The sequence below is a fragment of the Salvia splendens genome, chromosome 22, assembly GCF_004379255.2.
Source record: "Salvia splendens isolate huo1 chromosome 22, SspV2, whole genome shotgun sequence".
In the NCBI taxonomy this organism is placed as follows: domain Eukaryota; kingdom Viridiplantae; phylum Streptophyta; class Magnoliopsida; order Lamiales; family Lamiaceae; genus Salvia; species Salvia splendens.
In genome coordinates this window covers 24,680,242-24,691,280 of record NC_056053.1, presented here as the reverse complement: position 1 = coordinate 24,691,280, position 11,039 = coordinate 24,680,242, and the positions used below count along the sequence as shown (strand labels likewise).

The following is an 11,039-nucleotide window of genomic DNA, read 5'->3' as shown; positions in this document are numbered from 1 at the left end:
CATGTTTGTATAAAATAAAAAGATACATTTTAGTGTGGATATCTAAAATAATAAAATAAGACATTTAATCATAGATTTAATAGTTTTTTATAGTAAAACAAGTAAGTAGAATGTTCGCAAAAGTCCTTTTTTATTCTATAAGGTGGTGTTCGGTTTTCTAGATAAAATTATTAAAATATAATCTAAGATTGAGTTATGAAATTATTTTAGTCATATAGGGTTAGCTATGACTAATTATCCATATAGAATTGAGTTGTGGGATTATATCTCATGAACTAAACATAATACATATTTAATCCTAGAATACAATCTTGTAAACCGAACACCCCTAATAGTATACATTCATTCTTTTTTTAGTCTGTTCCCAAAAGTATATATTATTTTTAAATTTTGAAAACTTTTTTTTATTAAAATAAGATTATTTTTCATTAATAATATATATTGGATTAGCTTTTTATTTGATGATTTCTGATTTCTGATTTCTGATTTCTGATTTCTTACTTTTATTTTCATCCAAGGCTGATGCTCTCAGAGAGAAGTTTGAGGCCAAGACAAGTGGTTCGTTATCTTCCCTGATCTTAATTTTTCATTTTAGTTTTTTGACTTAATTACTCATTGGAAGGTGAACGTTTAGATGATTGTTACTACTATTTGAATTCGGTTTGAACTCATTGTTCTGATTAGTTATGGGTAGAAAATAGGCTTGGCGAAAATGAGGGATTTGATCGATAAAAAGATTTTGTAGAATTTACAATTTAGGTATACGCCTTATTCTGTTTAGAGCTGATTTCTAGCTGTTGGTTCACGAATGATTTACGTTTCCCTCGTTACGACAGAATCTGTTTCTTTGGTAAATGATGAGATAGGATTAGTCATTGTTTGAGTGGATGAATGGACAATCACTATATGTTTCTAGCTATATGGCCTGAATAAATGTACATGGAATGTGATCATGCCTAATAACTATTGCGTTACCAAAGAAATGTATCCACTTTATTGATGCATTTCTGTTTTTCTATATAATGCTGTGGCCTTTCACGCGATCACGCCTAATATCTCCTGCGTTTCCAGAGAAATGTATCCACTGTATTGATGTGTTTCTGTTTTTCTATATGATACTGTGGCCTTTTCAGGAGGATATTGAACTCATTGATAGAATGATAGCTGATGGTGAAGCAAGCCACAACAAGTGGCAGCACCCCGATCCCTACATCGGTAATATGTTGGTTTAATTCTTAAATCATATGATTATCTATAACTGCATTTCTAGGACTATATAATTTATGGTAGAGTGTCTAGCTATTCGCGTGTGAATACGTTCTCTGGTTCTCGAAATGCAAAGGGGTTATGGTGAACATGTCTATTATGAATTTTTACTGTACATAGGGGACAGTCAGTGGTGCATGGCTTTAATCGCTTGCACAGTTGCACGTATGTTTTTAGGTAGAATAATTTGCTTCACAGTGAAGGTGGGAACCAAGTAAAGTTATGCTCTCGTCAACAAGAGAGAGCTAGCATATTCTGAATTCATGTTCTGGATAGGTTTTAACAAAATTTCCAACCTACAGACCTCAAATTTGCTTTAGAATTCTTGTATGACATGAGAAACTGGTATTCTGCTTTTCTTGCTTTCTTTTCTATTTCAAAATTGAATTAGTTGGAGGTGTCATTTGTTATTGAGAAAGATATGATTCTGGTCGAATTGATTTAGCATGTCAATGCTAGTTTGGACATACTATTTGAGGGCCTGAAGGTCATTCTATGTGAACAGTTCCATGGGCGCCTGGTGGCTCCAAGTTTTGCCGAAACCCAACACCACCTCCTCGGCTAATTTATCAAAGACTTGCTGCTTCTTGTGCTTTCTATAGCTGGTTGTAGATCTGATTTTCCTTTCTTCCCTTTTTATTGCATGTTTCGGCTCAGTATTTCCGATAAATAAGTCTTATCATTTTGCTACTATGAAGTCATATTATAGGGGTGGATGGGTTTGACTGTTCAGCTTAGTCAGCTAATATGTGATTGGTATGAGAGGAGAGAGAGGTGGCAGGGTGGGATTTATTTCCCTACGTCAAGTTAATTGATTCATATTTCTTTTCTGGACGGCCCAAGCAAATGAGTAATTTCCTCTTTTGGCAAAAATCAGCCGGTTTAATCTCTTTTTCTTTATTTCCTCTTCACTCGTCTATTTTATTCTCTCTTCTTTTAACTCACTGAGTACCACTTTCTTAAATTTCATGCCTAAAAGAAACGTCTCGATTAAATTAAGACGGATGGAGTATATATTTCTAGAAGTAGGAAGTCGTATATTGAACACGTGAAACTTTTCATTTGCTTGGTCTGAAGCAGTATAGTTTGTAATTGTTTTCTGTCCTCTTCTAAATGTATTTAAAGAACTGTCATTTTGTGCTCACAATGCCACATTGCTTTATGTCATCTCGTTAAGTACTCCTATATTATCCAATCGCTCCCACGCCTTAATCTTTCTTGCTGCTGCAGATTGAGATAATACATAACTAATCTTTCTTGCTGCTGCAGATTGAGATAATACATAACTAATCTTTCTTGCTGCTGCAGATTGAGATAATACATAACTAATCTTTCTTGCTGCTGCAGATTGAGATAATACATAACTATGGTCGCGAAGAAAATGAATGAAAATTTATCAACATGGGAATACCTAGAGGTTGGCGACTATATTTCAGCTACTAACCTGCCAAAAAAATGTCTACAAATTTTCTCTATCGCGATCACTACTGTTTTCCTCTCTTTTTTTATAGCAGTAACTGATGAAGATCGTCGGAATGCAGATTGCTAATATGGTGCTGCAATGCAGGGAGACTGATTTGAATTCTGGTTTTTTTGTTGTTCGATTTTGTTTTAGCTCGGTTGATGTATCGAGTGGCTGCTGACTGATAAAAATGAGTTATTACAATGAAACTCTTGATGGAAATATTCATATTCTGTTCATCGTTTTTCCTTTCTGTATCTAATAATGCAGCAGAATCTTGAAGAAACATTTGTAACATTTTATTCTACCTATCTAAATAAGACTAAATTCTGTCTTATTTATCACTAATGTTTTAGAATATCTCAAGTTTTAGTAATTGTACCGATTATACCTTAAAATTTTCAGCTTATAAATTATGTTCAATCTTTAATTGTCAGTTTTATCAATCGTTCTTATTAACTATTTCTAAAACTAAATATGAAGTGAAATATTAATATTCTCATATATAGTACTAGTATAATTTATTTTTTGATGCAAAATAATATTATATCATGTTCCGAGTGACACAACTCAACCGTGGTAATAAAATTTATACTACAATGTTTGAAAGATGGGATAAAAATTAATAAGTTGGAACGCTTGTAGCCGTAATAGTAATTAATTACTAGTATAAAATTAATAAATTATAAACAAAAAATCTCAAAAATAAAGTTATAGTAGTGACGGAGAGGATAGAGAATGTGGCTCACAATTTGGTTTGTGAATGGACCCCTTTCACTCAACCATATCATATCACCATTGAATCACACTTCTCCTCTCACTTTCTTCCCTCCCATTTCTCATTAACAATGGAACTCTGCGGAGCCACATCCATCTCTTGGCCGAATTCCATCACTCCTTCGCCTCACTTTCCGCAACGACTCGCTGTATACTCTCTAATTCATCTCTTTTTCGCTCTCTCCTTATACCACTACACATTTCCAAATTTGATCTCTGCTTTCACAGGTTTGGAGAGTTAGGCAAACCAGAGTTCTCTCCGTAACTAGCAGCATTGCCAAGGTAACAATTCCACTTCGTTTCCTCCTTCTCTTCCTTCTCTCTCTCTCTCTAGTTCTAGTATTTGATCACGCAATCGATCAAAATTTGATAAATGTTGGAAGATGAAGAAGTTTGGTTCTCCATGTTTTGCATTTTTCATTGCTTATTTCATGTCGGCTCCATAAATTCGATCAGAATGGAGGACATATGGAATGACAATTTTCTTCAAAATAGATGAAATATGGTCTTGGCTATGCGCTAAGGTAGTGATTGAATTAGTACTACTATATGATAATCCATTGTTTGCTAAGATGGCTTACAACTTGATAATGTCTATCGTTTGAGCTAATTTTACTTGATTAGTTTCCCATTTAAAGAGTAGGATTGGAGAGAATCTTAGTGATGAAGATAAGCATACTCAATCAACACCTCCTAGTGGTATATGAACAGGTTTAGTGAGCTCATTATTGCTATGTACAACTAAGAGATGTATGCTGATTGAGTAAATTTTTGCTTGAAATGAATTACTCTATGTTTTTATCAAATGAAATATGGGATGGGGCTCTATCTACCGAACGGAAATGTAGTCTATCATGGGAGGTTCGGTGATAAGGTTCATTAATATGGATATTTTATATTTAAGACATGTTTACTTGGCCCCTTTTTTAAGCAGGCAGATGAGATGATTGTTTCAGTAACTGGAGCAACTGGCTTCATAGGTAAAAGATTGGTGCAGAGATTGCTTGCAGGTATGTATAGACTATAGCGAATTTATATCCATGGTCACCGAGCTGATTTATTGAACTAACATGTTTCAGATAACCGTATCTGATCATAAAATCAGTTGGTTAGTGATAGCAACGAGAATAGTAGCTCGGATATTGTTGGAGTAATCATGGAAATACTCTCTCAAACTTTCATTCATGAGATGTACGAAGATGGTTAATATTCCTTAGCCCACTCTTTCCTATCTGTTTCACTAGGAATAACCACTGCTAACAGACCTAGCATAACTAATCGATTTCTGTTCAAATCAATGAGTCGTGCTTCTCCTTCTAGTGTTTCTTTTCTTCTCTAACAGCTAACTTCTATGAACAGAGTTCATCTTGAAATGCTATCAGTTAGTCGAGTTTTTAGCTGCCACACTGTTTTTAGTTTCTAAAGGGGACTTGTACAGTAGCTTGCTTATTACTACTATATTTGATTCACAAATTTCTTTCAGCTGTGGAACTCTTCAAAGTGTAAACTAATTGGTTTTTGCTACCTATCTAAGTGGCTGCAAAACTTGTGCATTATTATGTGTGACTGTGTGCACTCATTGATTTTCTTGAATTTAGATGATCATCGTGTGCGGGTCTTGACACGGTCTAGGTCGAAAGCCCTGTCAGTTTTTCCGGGTAAGAAGGTAATGAAGCTATAGTTGCACTACCTTGATTTGTGAGATGGAACACAAAATGTAACGGTTCAATCAACTGCCGTCTCATTCTTATATGTAGTCAGGGACTATCCAGGAATTAAAATAGCAGAAGAACAGGAGTGGAGAAACTGCATTCAAGGTTCTACCGCTGTTGTAAATCTGGCCGGAATGCCAATTAGCACAAGATGGTCACCCGAGGTATGATGTTCTACTACTTGAATGATTATGTTACGCCTCACATCAACGATATTTTCTGTGCACGCATTAATCTCAAAGCCCATATTGCAGATCAAGAAAGAGATCAAAGATAGCAGGATTACAGTAACTTCCAAGGTATTCTTCATACGTCCTTGTTGGAATCTCTTCTTAAGTTTCGAATCATCTCCATACCACCTGTTGAAAACCATTATTATTCTAGGTTGTAGAATTGATTAATAGCACACAGGATGACCTTCGCCCCAAGGTTTTGATCAGTGCAACAGCAGTCGGCTACTATGGTAGGCATCTTAAAATGTTTTTAAATGCATCATATAATGACTATACAGTAGTAGATGAACAAACCTTTAAGCAATTTCATGATTTGGTGTTCTAATATCATATCTGTTTTACTTAGGAAGTAGTGAAACCCGAGTCTTTGATGAGGAAAGTCCATCAGGAAACGATTACTTAGCTGAGGTGTAAAACCTTTTTTTGTAGCCTTAACACTGTATTTCTTCATTGGAGAATTTAAACTTTTACTTAGTCTGTTTCCTCAGGTTTGTAGAGAATGGGAAGCAGCAGCTCTCAGAGTCAATCAAGATGTCAGACTAGCACGAATACGTATAGGCGTGGTTCTTGGAAAAGAGGGTGGTGCTTTGGGTACATATTACCCTAAACCCTCGAACCGTTAGATCTTATAGTGCTGGCCCAGAACCATGCACACATTCTTGATACAAAGCAATATCAAACACTGAAACTCCTTGGCTGCTTTTGCAGCTAAAATGATTCCACTCTTCATGATGTTTGCTGGTGGACCTTTGGGTTCTGGAAAGCAATGGTAACTTCTCCGAGATTCGATCTGTGATACAATCTTCTTCCGCGTCAGTTTACATCAGCATCGTTAAAACTTTACAGGTTCTCCTGGATTCATGTGGACGACCTAGTAAGCTTGATATACGAAGCTCTGTCCAACCCTTCTTACAAAGGTGAAAAATTACTAGGATAGTGCTTGCAACTTCAGTCCCTAAGTAACACAGGTAGATAAGTGAGATACATGTGACGTGAATGGCAGGAGTGATAAATGGAACATCGCCAAACCCCGTTAGGCTGTCGGAGATGTGTGATCATCTGGGATCGGTCTTGGATCGACCATCATGGCTGCCGGTGCCAGAGATCGCGCTCAAGGCTGTTCTAGGCGAAGGCGCTTGTGTGGTAAATGAAAATTTTCAGATGGTTTGATGTTGAAACATGTGTTGAAGCTAATCCGTTGTTGATAGGTTCTTGAAGGACAAAAGGTGGTTCCAACGAGGGCTAAGGAGCTTGGGTTCTCTTTCAAATACCCATACATTAAACAAGCTCTCAAATCAATCATGTCTTAGGCTTGGACATTTTGTTCTACATTTTTGGTGATATAAAACTTGAGGAGCATTATTTATAATAAATATATAATACTACTATGAATTACTCACTCCGTCCCACAAAGTTTGTGTCCCATTTGAAATCTACCCAAAAATAGACATTAAATACATCCCTCAATCTCCTCAATACGAGACCCTTATTACTGCACCTCCATTTAATATAAAGTCAAACAAATTTTTAAAATTCACAACGGTGCAAAAAATTGGAACCAACTTTGTGGGACGGAGGGAGTATGATAAAGCTTCCTTTACTTAAGAAAACTGCACACTGAGAGCCTGAGATGTTGATATAATTCTCAACGTTGATATAATTTTCAACTAGTCCAAGTAGCTCTCCAAGCACATATATATAGGTTGGCCCATCTATATTGGACTTCATTTGCAGAATGATAATGGGCTGAAAAATAAAGGCATTAAGTTAATAACTGTATGGCCCAATATACCATCCTAACGTTATAAAAAGATTGTTATGTTCAAATCTTTACCCAATATATTAATATTGCATGATAAATTGTTTTTCTTTTCAAGTCTAACTTAGTTCAATTTCTCGTCAATCTTATTATTATATTGTTTCCTCGTTGTTCATTACTCCTTTTGTACATATAATTGTCACTTTCATCCTTTACACCATAGTTGTACTCCATGATGTTTTCATTTTAAGACATATTTTTATCATAATGTATACTATTTGTCATTTAGAAAGTACTCAACATCTTAACTTAATATCTATCCATGTGGACTCATAAACCTTTAATCCAATATTTATCAAACACCCAACGTCTATTGTAAAGATCATCTTCACTGAAATACATCTCTTAATATCTGTTTTTCGAAACTCCTTACGTGAAAAAAATATACTCTCTCCGTCCCAAGATAAGCGACTTACCTTCCTTTTTGGGACGTCCCAAGATAAGTGAGCCATTTCCTTTTTTAGCATTCCCTATCTTACTTTTTATCTCTACTTTATTCACTCTTTTACTTTATTCATTTTCCACTTTACTAACAAAACTCATTTTCTTAAATCTCGTGCCAAAAAATTTTGTCTCACTTATCTTGGGACGGAGGGAGTAAGTCATAACAAGATACTATTCGAAAGTTGACTTGAGTTAGATTAGAAAAGAAAGTCAATTTATTAGATATTTCTGTCAACATAAGTTTGAAAACATAAACTTTTACTGCATTAAACTAGTATAGTTGACCTACCCATACTAACAAAGAAGAATCACGGTTGGATTATAAAAATTGGACTGTATAACGTGTCGCCATCCTTCTCTAATGAGAATCATGAATAGAAAATGTCTCATTTTAGGTGAGTCCAATCATAGTACATATGCCAAATTGATGACTCAATGAAATAAGTCAAACTAGGATTTCAAATGTACTAGTATGGAGTATTATTCATAAACAAACAGACACCACCAACCATAATTTAACACAAGCAACTAACTGCTAACGCAACCGCTACTCCTCAGCCTCATCACCATCACCACCACCGCCCTTCATCGCCGCCGCCCGAGCCAGATACGGCATGTTGCCTAAACAGGAAGAGAAACCTTCCATAACCGTCCCCGCGGCCCCACCATCGCCAACAAACTCCTCCACACGACGCCTCAGGGTCTCCAACACAGTCTCCGGGCGATGCCCCATCGCCCGGAGCACCTCCCCACACGACGCCCCAGCCACCGCGCTCTTCACCACAAATCCGCCGCTGCTCTGCGCCACCACGCGCGCCACGCTAGGCCGGCCAAACAGGTTGTGGATTCCCCCCAGCGCCTCCTCATACGCCCCCCCAAGAAACATCCCCAAATAATAGGCGGCGGCGCCTCCACCGCCGGTGTCTTCAACCAGCTTGTGCAGAGGCAAGCTCGCCTCGCTGCCGATGAACTTATCGATCTTGCCGTCGCTATCGCATGTCAAATCGGAGAGAAACCCTCTCAACTCCGGCTTCTCATCAAGCCGGTGGATCGGGATGATCGGAAACAGCTGGCCGATGCCCCAGAAATCAGGAATCGAGGTGAAAACTGAGAGATTCACGTGGTAAGCCATGATTTCATCGGAAACGCCAACTGCGTTTTCGATGAAATCGCAGAAGCCATCGACAGCAGCGAGCTCCTCCATCTCCAGATTCCCTTCCTTAAACTGCTCCACGCACCTCCCCTTCAGCTCATCCGTCAAAAACACACACCTCTCACGCTCGTTCCTCATCGCCGCCGCGTACAAGCTATTGTACGCGGCTCGAGCGTCGTCGCTCAGCCGCTCAACGCAAGGGGAATCAGTCCTCTTCTGCTTATCATCGCCATTGAAGCTCTCTGAAACAGCTTCGAACACTAAAACCGAGTGGTGCGAAACGATCGCGCGGCCGCTCTCGCTGCAGATCATCGGATGCTTCACCGAATTCCTATCGCACACAAACGCCACCGTTTTGACGACGGTTGAGGCGTATTCGTGGAGGCTGTAGCTGACCGACATATCGGAATCTCCAGATCTAGAGCCGTCGTAGTCGATTCCGAGGCCGCCGCCGACGTCGATGAATTGCATCGCCGCGCCATGGCGAAATAGCTCGCAGTAGATCTGCGCAGCTTCGACGATGCCGTCGGCGAGGAGAGAAGTCGAAGGGATTTGGGAACCGACATGGAAATGCAGCAATTGGAGGCAATCGAGCATCTCGAATTGCCCTAATTTCTTCACAACTCGGAGAATTTGTGCAGTCGTGAGGCCGAATTTACCTTTCTCGCCGGAGGTGGAGCCGAAATGGCCGGCGTGCTTCGTCCGCAGCTTCGCGCGCAGGCCAATCACGGGGCGAATGCCTAGTTTACGGCCTGCGTCGATCACTACGTCGAGCTCATCTTCTTCCTCAAGCACGATCACAGAATTAAATTGCAGTTTCTTCGCTACAAGCGCGAGAGAAACGTACTCTGCATCCTTGAATCCGTTGCAGATAAGAAGCGCGTCGGGGCTTCCGCTGCAGAGGCAGCTCATCGCTAAGAGAAGCTCCGGTTTGGATCCGGATTCCAGCCCGAACCGGAAGCCCGACCCGAACTCAACGATGTCCTCCACCACAAACCTGTCCTGATTGCTCTTCACAGGGTAAACACCCTGAAAATGCGCGCCGTAGCCGCGTGATTCGATCGCTGAATCGAACGCCGATTGAATCGATTCGAGCCGATTTCGCAGCACATCGGGGAATCGGACGACGAGAGGGAGCTGCAGGCCGAGGCTGGACGCCTTTTTCACGACTTTCAGAAGATCGATCTCCTGATGCGGCAATGTATCGTCTCCGAACGGCCGAACTGAAATGTCTCCGGCGGAATTCACGGCGAAGTAAGGCGGTCCCCACCGATCCACGCGGTACAGCGTCTCCGAGTGCAACGGAGACCATGCAGCGGCGGAAGAAGGCGGAGTAGCGGCGGCGTGGACTTGGAGAGTGCTACCCAAGCTGGCGAAAGCGTAGGGCTGAACTTGAGGAGAAACAGCAGTATCCACCGCCATATCCGATTGATTTTATCACTTCGGTTAGGGTTGATGAACAACGAATCAAAACAATGGATACACAAACACCAAAAAATACCGAATTATAGAGATTTACTCACCGAAAACCGAGTACTCAGAAGACGCTGATGCCAAAAAGTAGTAAAAACTGACCGGAATCAGAACAACACCGCCGTAGCAGCGGCGATTAATACCACAGCTAGAAATCACGACGCCTGGAGCTAGAAATTAGCTGTAGAAATTGAGGAGAAACAGACGATGATGAATCGAGAGCATGAGATAGTAGAGATTGATTAGGTTTATAAAAGGAATTAGAGATTGAGACGAAGGAAGGAAATATTGCGGACGTTGAAGGAAATATGGAGTTGGAACTTTGAACCATGCTGAAATAGAGAAATTGCGGGTAGGTGTAGGTACGGTGCGGGCTGTGGGCCCAATTTCGATGATTGGAATTTTGTGAAATTTTTTACTACGGTATTTTGCAGTTGGAATTCTTGTTTCATGTACTGGACCTACCATAATGGTCGCTTTTATTATGGGCACTAGTTTTAAAAAATATAAAGAAAAGTCGGTTAGAAAAGTTTATACAATGCGAGACCCACTTTTTTATATTAGTTTTATAATAAAATATGAGTGAAGTGAGTTAGTGGAACGTGAAACCTACTTATTATTTATAGTAAAGATGAAGTGTGACAATTATTGTGGAACGGACCGAAATGGAAAAGAGTGATAATTATTGTGGATCGGAGGG

At 39.5% G+C, this 11,039-nt stretch overlaps 3 protein-coding genes across 7 annotated transcripts; 2 read left to right on the top strand and 1 right to left on the bottom strand.

The window, feature by feature from the left end:
• Window positions 1-440: 440 nt before the first annotated feature.
• On the top strand, window positions 441-3,065 carry LOC121785753 (NADH dehydrogenase [ubiquinone] 1 beta subcomplex subunit 9-like). Of its 5 annotated transcripts, none has more exons than XR_006047045.1 (4): window positions 441-558; window positions 1,134-1,215; window positions 2,614-2,683; window positions 2,808-3,065. XR_006047045.1 is itself a non-coding variant. In XM_042184175.1 (3 exons), exons 1-3 carry the CDS (start codon window positions 523-525, stop codon window positions 1,876-1,878), a joined length of 225 nt encoding a protein of 74 aa, XP_042040109.1. In that variant the 5' UTR covers window positions 441-522; the 3' UTR covers window positions 1,879-2,586. The 5 variants fall into 5 exon arrangements, 1 of the variants encoding a protein (XP_042040109.1); XR_006047044.1 differs by having other exon boundaries at window positions 2,781-3,065; XR_006047046.1 differs by having other exon boundaries at window positions 2,778-3,065.
• Window positions 3,066-3,474: 409 nt separating this feature from the next.
• Window positions 3,475-6,849, top strand: LOC121788042 (epimerase family protein SDR39U1 homolog, chloroplastic-like). Its single transcript, XM_042186895.1, has 13 exons — window positions 3,475-3,654; window positions 3,734-3,787; window positions 4,440-4,515; window positions 5,104-5,163; window positions 5,263-5,381; window positions 5,472-5,516; window positions 5,602-5,680; window positions 5,797-5,858; window positions 5,939-6,041; window positions 6,159-6,219; window positions 6,297-6,367; window positions 6,454-6,593; window positions 6,659-6,849. The coding sequence occupies exons 1-13, from the start codon at window positions 3,577-3,579 to the stop codon at window positions 6,758-6,760; spliced, it is 1,050 nt and encodes a 349-aa protein (XP_042042829.1). The 5' UTR covers window positions 3,475-3,576; the 3' UTR covers window positions 6,761-6,849.
• Window positions 6,850-8,118: 1,269 nt separating this feature from the next.
• LOC121786384 (arginine decarboxylase-like) lies at window positions 8,119-10,599 on the bottom strand. The gene is made up of 2 exons (XM_042185005.1): window positions 10,390-10,599; window positions 8,119-10,306 (listed from the first exon to the last, which is right to left on the bottom strand). The coding sequence occupies exon 2, from the start codon at window positions 10,286-10,288 to the stop codon at window positions 8,261-8,263; it is 2,028 nt and encodes a 675-aa protein (XP_042040939.1). The 5' UTR covers window positions 10,289-10,306; window positions 10,390-10,599; the 3' UTR covers window positions 8,119-8,260.
• Between the last annotated feature and the right edge of the window lie 440 nt (window positions 10,600-11,039).